The 15,507-nt window shown below is 43.8% G+C and overlaps 1 protein-coding gene across 1 annotated transcript in view; it reads right to left on the minus strand.

The window, feature by feature from the left end:
• The window catches only part of CDC42BPG (CDC42 binding protein kinase gamma), a 227,571-nt gene that overhangs the window by 28,020 nt on the left and 184,044 nt on the right, over positions 1-15,507 (minus strand). The window contains exon 31 of the mRNA XM_075838724.1: positions 793-890. Within this exon, the coding sequence (XP_075694839.1) occupies positions 793-890 (98 nt within the window). The remainder of the gene's footprint in view (positions 1-792; positions 891-15,507) is intronic.

Consider the following 15,507-nt stretch of genomic DNA (forward strand, 5'->3'; position numbering starts at 1 on the left):
TCATCCAGACTAAACTAAAAGGCTTGAAATGCTCAAATCGGCTAAAGAGTACCATCGCACTTGGAAGACATTTCCACTGGTACAAGAAGAACAACTTACACCCGCTAGTGCGCTCCACTTCCGGAAATCTGTCCTACCTCCAGTGTGGCTTAGAGCAAGGCCTCGGTTTGGTTTCCCTAAAACGTAAGGTTCCTGCCCTGCCCATTCTCTTCCAGCATACGCTAGCCTTCTGCTCTCAGGTGAAGACATTTTTGCTGGGTGCGGCTCATTGAGCCCCTTCTTCTGCGACGGTCCGACTACTGGGAACCCTTACCAGACGCCAGCATGGGGGGATCTTGGTCCCCCAGCCACAAGACGGTGGCTAGAAGGATTATGAATAAAGCGGAGGCCAGGCATGTGCAGTGCCGCTCCTTTCAAAAAAGTCTATGAGGCTGATGAAACCAGCCCGGCCTCTGCTCCATTCAAACTCCTAGACACCGTCTTGGGGGGGGGCAAGGGTCCCCCGTTCTAGTGATCGGTGCGTGTCCCAGCAATCGGGCCCCCACCAATATAGAAATTTCTCGCCTATCCAGTGGACATATTGAAAATGTTAAAGGCTGGAATACCTATTTAAACATTATGTACTGAGGACATGCAAGGGGTGAGAAGAGAATGAAGTCAGTGAAAATGTGCCCGTTTCACGTTAAAGCTCAGAGATAAGAAAGGGGCAGCTGGAATGTATTTGATTATTTAATGGTTTTCTGATGCTATATTTCCTGGTTAAAGGCAGTATTAGCAGCTAAGGAAACTCACTTTCTTCAGATGGACAGTCTGGATCCAGTCACTTTTTCGGACATCGAATATGTCTACCGCGTTTTCACTGAAAACTATGAGATGAGGACAGGTGTACGCTGAAAGGAGAACACATTTGCATTAATTATCCCCATATATAAGTCATACGCATTGATTCTGTCCCTAAGAGATTCTGAATGGCATGTATATAAATGAATGCACATAAGAAAAATTGTTACTTTGCATTAACAGGTTAACAGACAACCATCATCAATTAAAAAAAATTATAATCTTGTTCACAATAGACTTGACACTTCCTGATTTCTGTAGCGAACTTTTAGCAAAGTCATCGTATTATCTTTTACGGTCAGGGGATCTAATGACAGCTCTATTGCACTGCTGAAGGCCTAGATACAACAGGATAGTAACACTATTAACACATGTAAAGGCGATGTACTTTGATTATTGACTCTTATGCTAGCCATACACTTTTGATACAGCTATTCCTCCCCACTCCCCCCATAAACACGCACGCTCGGCTGTGTTTTCAAATGGGATTAGAAAGCCGCAGTCGCCGGCTTATCTACTCACAAACAAAAGGATCGGGCACATTGAAATTTAACAGTCCGAACCTTCTCTCCTCCAACAGAGTCGGAATGCCACCATACACATTAGATGGTCAGCTGGTCCTGCTGAAAATGGCAGGTTCCACTGACATATGTCGAATGTGTATGGCCAGATGTAGGGGACTTTGGCGCCTCTCCACTACCTATCAGCCTCATGACTGTTACTTATCCTTAGTACTTTGTGTGCATTTGCACTTTTGATCTATAAGGTAGTTGAGCAGCTTACAATATTTACATACGATCTATTACAACTATACAAACATCCATTTTCTTTTTTGTACTACCCATATTTATTTCAATTTTTTCATATACTTTGGAGTTGTTGATGTGCATTTATTATTGTATCTGGTCAAAGAATACATATTGTGCTGTGGGTGCTAGATACCAGGTGCATGATTTGCGTAGATTTATAGATTGCGTTTACATCTTTAGGGGGAGTTCACACTGAGTTTTTTTACACATTTTTTTTAAGCGGAAAACGCGACGGAGAACACGACAAAAACCGCTGGGATACGGCTCCCATTGATTTCAATGGGAGGCGGAGGCTTTTTTTCCCCCGGGAGTGTTAAAAAAACGCTCCCGGAAAAACTGAAGCGTCATTCACGTCTCTCACCTTCCATTGACATCAATGGGAGGCAGAGAAAGCGTTTTTCGTGGCATTTTGTGCCCGCGGCGCTCAATGGCCTCGGGTGAAAAACGCAGCAAACGGCGTGCCAGAATATCAAAATCTGCCTCAAAATTGCCCGCAAAAAAACTCTGTGTGAACAGGGCCTTAGACTGCTGGTTATTTCCAGTTTTTATTTATTACCATGTATAATAATGTAACTTTGCAATTCATGTGATCAAATAAACTTTTTTATATATATATATTTTTTAATACTATTGAGATAATGATCTCTTGTTTCGGTTGGTAGTTTCTATAAATGGAGGTGCCAATATGAGAATTTTTGAGTCTGCACATAAGATAAAAAAAATATATATATCTTTTTTTTTTTTTTTTTGCAGTGCATTATATTATAGAAGGGTACTCCATTCAATACCATTAAAAATGTCACCATTATAGTCAGTCACAGATGCCCCCATATAGTAGGTGAATATCCATAGGTGCCCGTATAATTGCCAGCCATAGATTTACCAATAATTGTTAGTTACAATTGCTGCTGATGCCCCATAAATGTCAAGCCACACGTACCCCTCTAATTGCCAGCTACATTTTACCATAAAATTGCCAGCCACGGTTCCCCCTTTAATAAAAATATATAAACAGAAAAGTTACTTTCTGTACTCCACTTCCTGATGACTTTAACCCCTTCACGACAGCCATACGGCTATACACGTTCCAAGTGACGATGCCCTGTGCAGTTGTCATGTACGTAAACGTTGGCAGCCTGGAACTGGGTTTATTGTGGGCAGTGCTGCTTCAGTGTAAGCAGCGCTGCACTTTCAGGTTTGCCGGGGCTTTGAAAAGCCCGAAATACTCCGCCCTTTAGATAGCACCACAAAACCCCCCTGTAAATTGCGCCACACACAACCCCCCCCCCTGTAAAGAGCGCCACCCAAGTTCCCTATAGGAGCGCAATGCCCATTCAAAGCGCTCTGGCTGGGAATTCCGCTCCTAGTGGGAGCCCTTGACGGCACTATCCATATATGGACAGTGACGTTAGGGGCTCTCTCTAGGAGCGGAGTCCAAGGCCAGAGTGTTGCCGAGGCTCTGACTGGGAGCTTTTCTCCAAGAGGGAGCTCCTGATGTCACTGTCCATATGTGGATAGTGCCCGGCAATTGTAGAAGCGGAATCACCGGCCGGAGCGTCACTCCGCTCCTAGAAAGAGCCCCTGACGTCACTGTCCATATATGGAAAGAGATATTAGGGGCTCCCTCTAAGAACGGAATCCCCAGCCATGGCACTACCTACACAGGACACTGTGGCGCTATCGACATAGTGCTGCAATGCCCTTGTAGATAGTGCCTATTTCCATAGGCACTGTGGTGTTTTCAGGGGGTTGGGACAAAAAAAAGCTAATGAATGAAATTCATCCTTTGGTTTTGATTTTTTTAACGGCCATGAAAAAAAACAGATGGCGGTTAAAACGGGTCAGACAGCCCAGAAAACGATTAAAATTTTGAGACCAACTGATGCAAAACAGCCATGACAAACAGACAGTTGATCACTTTTTTTTCACGACGTGTGAATATAGCCTTATAGTCCTCTTCGCTCTCCCCTCACAGTGATCGAGGCGGACTGTGAGAGAAGACTACTAATTGTTACAGAGCTGCAACTTCACACTGGACCGCAAGAAACTTGGATGGAGTCCCTCTCCACTTTGCCTCCAGACTCTGGGACCTTGAAATTTACTTTCATCTGAAAACAGGACTTTGGACTACTGAGCAACAGTGTTGGTCCAGAGTCAACGCAGCCGTCTACCAGGAAATTTTAGAGCACTTCATGCTTCCCTCTGCTGACAAGCTTTATGGAGATGCTGCTGATTTAATTTTCCAGCAGGACTTGCCACCTGCCCAAATTGACAAAAGTACCAATACCTGGTTTAATAACCACAGTATCACAGTGTTTGATTGGCCAGCAAACTCGCCTGACCTAAACCCCACAGAGAATCTATAGGGTATTGTCAAGAGGAAGATGAGACACCAGACCCAACAATGCAGAAGAGCTGAAGGCCAATATCAAAGCAACCTGGGCTTCCATAAAACCTCAGCAGTGCCACAGGCTGATCACCTCCATGCCACGCAGCATTGATGCAGTAATTCATGCAAAAGGAGCCCCGACAAAGTATTGAGGGCATATACTGTACATACTTTTCAGTGGGTCAACATTTCGGTATTAAAAAATTTGGCTTATATAATATTCTAATTTTCTGAGACTAAATTTTGGGTTTTCATTAACAGTTATATATAATCATCAACAGTAAAATAAAAAAAAATGCTTGAAATAGATCACTGTGTATAATGAATCTATATAATATGCAAGTTTCACGCTTTGAATTGAATTACTGAAATAAACTTTTTGATGATATTCTAATTTATTGAGAAGGACTAGAATATACATATATATATATACACACACACACATATATATATATATATATATATATATATATATATATAGTCGTCCAAAGACAGGCAGCACTCCAAGTTTTAGTGAAAAAATTGCTTTTATTTAGCCCTTGTGCAACGTTTCGGCTCAGCGTATGGAGCCTTTTTCAAGCAATGCTCCATACGCTGAGCCGAAACGTTGCACAAGGGCTAAATAAAAGCCATTTTTTTCACTAAAACTTGGAGTGCTGCCTGTCTTTGGACGACTATACTTGGATTTAGAGCAGTGATCAAGCTCCCAGGGCGTGCACCCATCCACAACTTTGACTGGTGCTGCTGGATTGTGGACTTTCTATATATATATATATATATATATATATATACCTATACATATATATATATATATATATATATATATATATATATATATTAGGTAGAAAAAAGCAGCACTTCAGAGAATTAAAGTATCACGGTGCTATACGTCCTTGACCGTCATCCACACGATCCTGAATTGGATACACAAACGAGGAAATAGACGCAGCACTCCAGGAGTAGTTGCAAAGATAGTGGTTTATTCACCCATGTAAGTAAAGTTTGTTTGAAGCTCGATTTTTCATTGGTTTAAAAGCAGTCCATGTGACCGCTGCAGCCTGTGATTGGCTGCAGCGGTCACATGGGATGCAACGTCATCCCGGGAGACCGGACTGGAGGAAGAAGCAGGAGTTATGGGTAAGTCACTGTCCCGGGTGATGAAAGAGTTACTGCTGATCAGTTAACTCTTTCAGCACCCTGGACCGTGACTATCCCCTGACGTCGCCTAGCAACGCTCCCGTAATTACGGGCGCACACACGTAGCCACCCGTAATTACTGGAGTTCCATAGATTTTAGGCCTCATGCACACTTCCATCACCGTTTTCACGGCCGTTTTTCACAGATCCGTGTGTCCGTGATTGGAATTGTGTGCTTCCCATGTACACTTCCGTTCACACTATGTACACGATATTGTGAGCGCCACATATGCTATTCCCTATCTAGCGGTACTCACTGTCCAGAGTGCTGAAAGAGTTACTGCCGATCAGTGCAGCCCCTTAGCTCTGCCAGCACCCTGGACAGGAACTACCGCTGGACAGGGAATACCATGCGCGGCGCTCACAATATAGATTTAACAGGTTCCCGACCGCTGGCCGTAAATATACGGCCAGCGGTCAGGGTCTCTAAAGTCCGGCGTATAGTATATATACGGCCGCACTTCAGAGACTGTGCACGCGCGATCGCGTGCACACAGCTCTATGCCCTGGCTGTTGCTAACAGCCATGGGCACTGGGCAGAATGTCAGGGGTCAATCTTTTGACCCCTGAACATGTGATCGCTGTGACAACCAATCACAGCGATCACATGCATTTCTGCATAGAAAACAGTGTGCACGCGATCGCGTGCACACAGCCCTGTGCCCTCGCTGTTACCAACAGCTCTGGGCACTGGGCAGAGTATCAGGGACCAATCTGATGGTCCCTGAACATGTGGTCGCTGTGACAACCAATCACAGCGATCACATGCATTCCTGCTTATAAAACAGTGTGCACGCGATCGCGTGCACACAGCCCTGTGCCCACGCTGTTACCAACAGCTCTGGGCACTGGGCAGAGTATCAGGGACCAATCTGATGGTCCCTGATTATGTGGTCGCTGTGAAAACCACACAGCGACCACATTTGTTTTATTTTGACTTTTCTGGCAGGAAATCTCCTGCCTCTTTTCTTCTCCTCAAACATTGTTTCAGTTTGAGGAGAAGAAGAGACTCGGGAGAATTGCTGCCAGAAGATTACAGTTACAGTTACAAAAAAAATACAGTTACACTCTAAAACATTCTCTGTATAGATAGATTTCTATCTATCTATACAATCTATCTATCCATCTATCTTTTTTCTATCTATCTACCTTTCTTTCTTTTATTCTATTAGAATAGGCAGGTAGGGAGTATATAATTATATATATATCCACATATATATAATATATATAGCAATAGCGGTTTATTTTTTTGTTAGCGGTAGTGTAGATATATATAGCAGTTAGTTTGTGTGTTTTATAAAAAAAAAAAAAAAAAAAAAATAAAAAATTTGTTTAGTTAGTGTTAGTGTTAGTGGAACCTGTTTTAGGTAGTGACGATGACAGCGTCACTTCAGGTTCATCTTCAGGGGACGTTGTCCCTGATGCAGTCGAAACTGCAGAACATGAAAGCGCAGGGCCAAGTAGCGCTGTAGCACGGGACAGCCTGGTCCCTCCAGTCCAGGCTCTTGTATGGGCACCTGCCCCATCTTTTGGGCCTAGAATCCACGGATTTACGGCCACTCCTGGCATAACCGTGGACAATACAAATTTTGTCCAAATGGATTACTTCCATTTATTTATAACGGACGACATCCTAAATCAGATTGTCCACGAAACAAATTTATATGCCACGCAATATATAAGGCAGAAACCTTCATCCACCCATGCCAGAGATTGGACGCCCACCAATTTGCAGGAATTAAAAAAATTTTTGGGGCTCACCCTAAATATGGGTATTGTCAAAAAGCCCTCCATTAGGTCTTACTGGTCAACAAGACCCGCCCAAGCCACCCCAGTATATTCTGCAGTAATGCCCAGGTCTCGTTATGAGACAATAATGAGGTTCCTCCACTTCAATGACAACGCACAGGCCCCCCCAAGTACCGATGCAAACCGGGATCGGTTGTTCAAAATAAGACCGCTAATAAATTCCCTGAATAATTTATTTCTGCAACTCTACACCCCTGAGCAGAATGTAAGTGTGGACGAATCCCTCCTCAACTTTCATGGCAGACTTCGCTTTCGCCAATATCTACCTTCCAAAAGGGCAAGATATGGCGTTAAGCTCTACAAATTGTGTGAAAGCGGGTCAGGATATACCACCGCCTTCAGGATTTATGAAGGGCGGGACCGCACAATAAATGTTCCTGGATGCCCCCCTGATCTTTCCACCAGCAGTAAGATCGTGTGGGAGATAATGCAGCCTCTGCTTCACAAGGGGTACCACCTGTACTGTGATAATTTTTATTCCAGTGTGCCCCTGTTTAGGCATTTGCATGCTGCAAGGACTGGGGCATGTGGTACCATGCGCAAAAACCGAATTGGTTTTCCACAGCAATTAGTGGGGAAGCGCATGGTAAAGGGGGACTCCTGTGCTTATGCATCTGAAGAATTGCTGGCGGTCAAGTTCAGGGATCGCAAAGATGTGTATGTGCTAAGCACGATTCATACCGCAGGAACAGTGGCAGTGAGGGAAAGAGGGGCAACATCGGACAAGCACAAACCAGTGAGCGTGTCCGAATATAACAAGTACATGGGGGGGGGGGTGGATTTAAGCGACCAGGTTTTACAGCCCTATTTAGTAAAACGCAAAACTAAAACCTGGTACAAAAAGGTGGCCATTTATTTGTTACAGGTGGCCATCCACAACTCATTTGTGCTCTATAAAAAAAACAGAGGCAGAGACACATACCTGGATTTCCAGGAAAAAATTATTGAAGGCCTCATTTTTGATGTTCAGGACACCCGAGAATGCCCCCAGTCTGAGGATGTCACGCGACTGACTGAAAGACACTTCATCAGTCGGATTCCCCCAACAGCAACCAGAAGCAACCCCCAGAAAAAGTGCCGCGTCTGCAGAAAAGACGGGCACCGCAAAGATTCCCGATATTTCTGTCCCTCATGTCCCTCACAACCAGGCCTGTGCATTGAGCCATGTTTTAAAAAATACCACACTGTTCTGAATTATTAGATTTTAGTTAATTTGTTGAAAATATATTTGCCCTACATTACGTTTTTATTTTTCCCCTGATTTTACTCCAAGGGTGAGGGAGGGAATGGGTGGGGGGTGGATGTCATGTTTGATGTTTTCTAAAGTTCATCTGCTGGAGAGCTCCATTTGCATTAACCTGCAATTTCTTATTTTAGAAAACCCCAAAAAATAAATTCCCATTATACCCCTAGATGAATATTTTGAGATTTCTGCTTCAAGAGCAGATATTTTGGAAGTGTTATAGAAACTCTGTTGAGTTTTGTAAAACCAGCTTTGAAAAAAAGCGATTTGTGAAATAATCTTCTTCTATCCTCCGCCCTCCTACATCTCTATGTGATAAATAAGGCCACATATTTGGTATCCCCGTGCACGGGAGAAGTGGCAGAATGTGAACGGAGATTAATTTTGACCGTGGTCTATACCGTGTGTGAAAAATGCTGGTATAAACTGACGCATTTGCTAAAAAATTGCTAATTTTATTTTGATCCATCTTATTCAAGAAACTTTCAGAAGAAAACTTGACTGTCTAAAAATATGATAAACCCCTTGAAGGAAACCTTGTGGGGTCTACTTGTGTGAATTAAGTAATTTATGGGGTGATTCTAATGTTTCAGCAGCATTAGGCCCCCCAGAAAACAGTATGCTGCTATAAAATCAAATGCAGAATTCCTGGACCAAAAAGACTCCTTTTATGCCAAGCCCTGGCACATGCCCGCACAGTGAATAAGGCACACATATTTGGTATCCCCATGCACGGGAGTAGTGGAAGAACGTGAAATGCGATGAATTTTGTCCGTGGTCTATACCGTGTGTGAAAAATACTAGCCTAAACTGACACATTTGCTAAAAAAGTGCTGATTTTATTTTGTTCCATCTTATTCAAGAAACTTTCAGAAGAAAACTGGACTTGCTAAAAATATGATAAACCCCTTGAAGGAAACCTTGTGGGGTCTACTTGTGTGAATGAAGTCATTTATGGGGTGTTTCTAATGTTTCAGCAGCATTAGGCCCCCCAGAAAACAGTATGCGGCTCTAAAATCAAATGCAAAATTCCTGGACCGAAAAGGCCAAAAAGCCTCCTTTTATGCCAAGCCCTGGCACATGCCCGCACAGCGAATAAGGCACACATATTTGGTATCCCCATGCACGGGAGAAGTGGAAGAACGTGAAAGGAGATGAATTTTGGCCGTGGTCTATACCGAGTGTGAAAAATACTAGCCTAAACTGACGCATTTGCTAAAAAAGTGCTGATTTTATTTTGTTCCATCTTATTCAAGAAACTTTCAGAAGAAAACTGGACTTGCTAAAAATATGATAAACCCCTTGAAGGAAACCTTGTGGGGTCTACTTGTGTGAATGAAGTCATTTATGGGGTGTTTCTAATGTTTCAGCAGCATTAGGCCCCCCAGAAAACAGTATGCGGCTCTAAAATCAAATGCAAAATTCCTGGACCGAAAAGGCCAAAAAGCCTCCTTTTATGCCAAGCCCTGGCACATGCCCGCACAGCGAATAAGGCACACATATGTGGTATCCCCATGCACGGGAGAAGTGGAAGAACGTGAAAGGAGATGAATTTTGGCCGTGGTCCATACCGTGTGTGAAAAATGCTAGCATAAACCGACGCAATTGTTAAATTCTTGCATTTTTTTCCAATTTTGCCCACTTTAGAGAAAAAAAAAAAAATTATATATACTGACAAATGCCACTAAAACAAAGCCCTATCTGTCCTTTAAAAAGAGTGTAAAATTCAAAGATGAACTTTATTCACCTGCTGAGTTATAGTCATCTAAAGAAGCGCATAGCAAAATTGTGAAATTTGCTCTGGTCATTTAGCTGTAAAACAGCCTAGTCCTTAACCGGTTAAGGTTCATTAAAAAAAACATGCTACAAAAAAAAAAAAGTTACTACTTACCCAGAACTCCCCGCTTGCCTGCTTCTTCCTCAAGTCCGGACTCCTGAGATGACATTTCAGACCATGTGACCGCTGCAGCGGTCAAATGGACTGCCGCGTCATCCAGGGAGGTCGGACTGGATGTCAGAGGAGGGACGCGTCACCAAGACAACGGCCGGGGTACGTATGAACTTCTTTTTCTTAATATTGCTGCGTTCCAGCACTGATCAGCTACCTCTTCTCTCTATCAGTGCTGACAGAGAGAAGGGGATGCCGATTAGTGCAGTGCAGTATTTTTCTTTATGTGTACCTCTGCCCGCCCGGCCGTTGCTAGGCAACGGCTCCGTCACACAGGGACGCCTTCCGTGTGCCTTCAGTTTTTTTGATGGCCCCATTGACTTGCATGGGCCTCATGGTCACGGAATCTCGGACCAAAGTAGGACATGCTCTACTTTTGTCGGAATGGAGCAACGGGACCGTCAAAAAACCTGAAGTGTGCATGGCCCCATTGAAATGAATGGGTCAGGGTGCTAGCCGTCTGAAAAACTGAAGTGGGAATGAAGCCTTATATGTGCCTGCCCGTGCCGTAATTATGGCCTGAAATAGGACATGTTCTATATTTTTCAACGGCCCAGGCACCTTCCCGTAAGCAAACGGGAAGGTACTCGTGGCCAATAGAAATCTATGGGCCCATAATTACGCCCCGTGATTACAGGCGTTTTTACATTCGTGTGCATGAGGCCTAAATCTGTAATGAATATATTGTTTCATTTAATTTCTTTTATGCTTCCAATAACATTATTTACACTCTAGCATATCAAGAGGTAGCAATTAAATTCATACTGAGAGGTATTTAAATAGTGAGCTTTTATTCTATCCATACCCTAAATCAACCTCCCGAGCAACGCCGGGTATAAAAGCTAGTACATCTATATACATAATCTATATACATAATCTATAAATATATATTTTAAAAAAATCAAAAAAGTCTTTTTTAGTGATTTATCTTCATACTAAAAATTTTAAATATTGAATTAAACTAATCTAGAAAATGAAAGCCTCATAAGTCTTCAATATGTAAGCCCCCAGGGAAAGTTTATAAAAAGAAAAAAATTACATAATAACGTTGTAGCTATTAAAAATAGCTGCAACCTTATTTTAGATTTTTCCATCTACCAGATGTGTTTTAGCTCGGAGCATGGTTGGGGCTTAGGAGGTGCTCTGTGCTTACTGCTGGATTTCTGAGGTGCCTAGCAGAGCGTTTTTGTTCAACGATTGCCTGCCCTCCTAAGTAGCTGGTCACACCAGTGGTAAATTTCAGGCAGTGCGCATGCTGCCTGTCGTTGCAGGCTAGGGTTATGATGCATGCGTGGGAGTCCTGAAGTTTGGTGATGGCACAGGGGTTTGAGTGGTGCTAGATCCAATTTAGCGTCCACACTTAGTCAAAGCAGCAGGACTGAGGCACAGTTAAGATACATGCCAACTAGCTACACCTCTAATTTGGCCTGAGTTCAAAGTTCCAAGTGGTGAATTAAGGTCCGTATTAACTTATACTACTAGCCTCGATATCTACATTTCTTTGGGAGTCCGATTGAAATACAGAGATGCTCTGGTTATTGCTAAGCTGACATATGTCCACAATATTTTTTTCATTCTACATTTGTTCTACAAGAGACCAAAAAACAGAAGAATAATATACAAGATGTCCAAGTGACACCATAGACTATGCTTGTCAAGTCAGCACCTTTTCCTGGCGAGAAAGCATCTGACATTTTAGTCGTTCCCCGCTGACAGATAATCTAGCATCTGATGTAAGAGACTTCTTCTGGTGGTTCACCAACCAACTTTCAGCTATGCTGGAGGAAGAGAAGATCCTCTTCTTCCAGTTCATCTTTAGAAGTAATCTCTCTTTCAGAGTTCAGACCTGATGTTTAGGAAAAGGAAGTCTAAGAGGATTATTTCCTCTTTCATTGAGATGGAACAAATCGTCTAGTTAAAGCAGGGAAGAGTATTGTGGAGATGGGCTAACAATGAAAGGTTGCGGTAAATAAAGATTTTTCATATTCTACTTTAATAAAAAGTAAGCCATCCAGATCTAAAATCGGTTATAGAGCAAGATTGGGATATACCAAAAAAAGATTTAAGTCAAATCAATCTCCTGGATCCAAAAGTCACACAGTCATGGAAGCGTCCATTCAAGGTTGATATCCCTGTGATATCCCTGAGTTATCCAAGAAGCCCATTTTTCCAGCAGAAGAACTGTCCTTATTGACCAAAAAGCAGAAGCTGTGTTGAGAGCTTACTTGGTGACCATGAAACAGACGCGGACAAGGTACCAACACGAATTAGGAAAAAAAATATCTATCTAGAGTTCGATAAGCATACTATGATAAGGAACGATAATTGCATAGTCTACTATGGCACATAAAGGAAGAAAAAAAATAAAAAACTCAAACTGCGTTTACTATCTCAACAAGCAGGGGGGGCACGGGAAGCCCCCATTTGGACGAATGCCAGGCCAACATCACATGAGACACAGTTCATCTGTTAAGAAGATTGGCAGTCCACATTAGGGGTTTGTGGAATACCCGATCAGAAAAGCTGGGGGTACAGGCAAATGAGCCATAATTTCAGAAGTATTTAAGCAAACGACAAAAATGAGTCACTCATTTTGACACTCCAGAACACTCAGCTTTTCCTGCTTTTGTTCAGTTAACAAGAGTGAAAACCCAATGGCAGAGAACGCCATTCTCTCGTAACTGGAGCAGGAGATTCATCTATGTATTGCTCCCTCCAGTAATCAGTGCAGAAGGTACTTCAGAAAATCAAGGAGGAATCGCCAGAAGCCATCTTGATTATGCCATTCTGACCTTGCAGGGCATAGTGCCCTCTGCTGCTCCAGCTGTTGGGGTGGTAATATTGGCCTTTATGCTCTTGCTTGTGCTCTCAGTTGGCCACTGGGAGCACATGGTAAGGGGAGCTTATACGATCTGTTCACATTTTGTGGTGCTGTGTGGTGGTGTCTGTTGCTGTAGTGCTGCAATTGTGGGGGGACGTGGCTCAGAGCCAAGGAGACTTGGCGTGGCCAGGCAGCATGGGTTCTTTTTGGCCTCTGTCTTGCTCCCTCTGCAGGAGCGGTGTTGCAGTGGCAGTGGCTGCCATGCGTTCCTGCAACCAATAGTATAAGGACCTACTTTGGAAAGGTCGCCGTGAAGTGGCAAGTGGGCTTATACGATTTGATCAAAATGTTTACAAAGAACCTCATGTTCATGTTTATAAATTTTTGACTAGCAGCTATAGATCAAAGTATAACAAGTGGATGTGCGCTCCATGTCTAGTTCTACAACACGGATATCATCAAGTGGGAGTTTTCCATTAAGACCTGGAGAAGTTGCACCGGACAGAATGGCACTTGAGAAAAATATCCTCATGAAAAGTTTCTTCTCACAGGGTACTATCGCTCTTTACGACAGCCATCGACAAAGATGTATCACATCCCTACATCTTACAGGGCCCTTCTATCACCTCTTCAGGAAAAGCTTTACTCTATGAGGTGTACCTTAGTCTCCAGGGCAGAATTAGCTCAAGTGTCTCTAGACCAGGGGTCTCAAACTCGGCCGGGTAAGTGGGCCGCATATAGAAAAAATGGGAAGTTGACGGGCCGCATTACTTTCAAATTTGATACAATACAAAATTATTGTTAATCAATTAGTTATTTGAACTACTTACTATAACACTATATTACTATAATACTAAATTACTATAATAATAGCGCTAGGTTTAAAATTTGAGATATTTCTCCACGTGCTTATTTCAACAACCCAGCTTTCCAGTTTAAGTGTCGCTAAATGCAGTACGGCGGCTCAGTTAGCACACATGTCAAGATTGGGCAGCCCCTTTTTAGATAGTGCCGCAGTGCCCTCTGTGGATAATGCAACACACCCCTAGACAAGGCCACAGTGCCCTCTGTAGACAAGGCCACAGTGCCCTCTGTAGACAAGGCCACAGTGCCCTCTGTAGACAAGGCCACAGTGCCCTCTGTAGACAAGGCCACAGTGCCCTCTGTAGACAAGGCCACAGTGCCCTCTGTAGACAAGGCCACAGTGCCCTCTGTAGACAAGGCCACAGTGCCCTCTGTAGACAAGGCCACAGTGCCCTCTGTAGACAAGGCCACAGTGCCCTCTGTAGACAAGGCCACAGTGCCCTCTGTAGACAAGGCCACAGTGCCCTCTGTAGACAAGGCCACAGTGCCCTCTGTAGACAAGGCCACAGTGCCCTCTGTAGACAAGGCCACAGTGCCCTCTGTAGACAAGGCCACAGTGCCCTCTGTAGACAAGGCCACAGTGCCCTCTGTAGACAAGGCCACAGTGCCCTCTGTAGACAAGGCCACAGTGCCCTCTGTAGACAAGGCCACAGTGCCCTCTGTAGACAAGGCCACAGTGCCCTCTGTAGACAAGGCCACAGTGCCCTCTGTAGACAAGGCCACAGTGCCCTCTGTAGACAAGGCCACAGTGCCCTCTGTAGACAAGGCCACAGTGCCCTCTGTAGACAAGGCCACAGTGCCCTCTGTAGACAAGGCCACAGTGCCCTCTGTAGACAAGGCCACAGTGCCCTCTGTAGACAAGGCCACAGTGCCCTCTGTAGACAAGGCCACAGTGCCCTCTGTAGACAAGGCCACAGTGCCCTCTGTAGACAAGGCCACAGTGCCCTCTGTAGACAAGGCCACAGTGCCCTCTGTAGATAATGCAACACACCCCTAGATAATGCCAGTGTCCTCTTCAGATACTAGATACTAGGAGACCCTAGCAATTGGCAGGCATATGTTGAATATAGAAAGAACAAGATGTGCTTAGAGCACATCAAAACCAATTTCCCAATTGCTAAACAGTGTAGTTAAAATATAACTTTTATTATTTTGCTATTAAAGATGTCCATGGGGACATAACACTCAGCACGAACGGTTAAAATTAGTAGCCAGTCTTGCTTCAGCACACGCTCTGTATTCACTCGGTCTGCATGTGTTGCCAGACGGAGTGTAAAATACTCAGTTGCCAAGTCTTATGTCAGCAGCTGCAGACTGCCGAACTATAGTGGATACGATATGGTATGCGTGCTCAGATTGCCAAGCAGGTTAGGCTTTTTAAAATAATAGATTTGGATATGGACAGCTCACAATGGACAACGTGCTGCCACTTCAGCTACGTCAGCTACCTCTACATATGCTGCCTCTTCTATCCCCCCAGCGTCCCACATACCCACAACGGTGACACCCAGCACCCCATTTCCGGTGGGAATACACACGGATGGCCCTATGAGGAATGTTGTGAACATGGGAAACGCGAACTCCTTA

The sequence above is a fragment of the Rhinoderma darwinii genome, chromosome 9, assembly GCF_050947455.1.
Source record: "Rhinoderma darwinii isolate aRhiDar2 chromosome 9, aRhiDar2.hap1, whole genome shotgun sequence".
Lineage (NCBI taxonomy): Eukaryota > Metazoa > Chordata > Amphibia > Anura > Rhinodermatidae > Rhinoderma > Rhinoderma darwinii.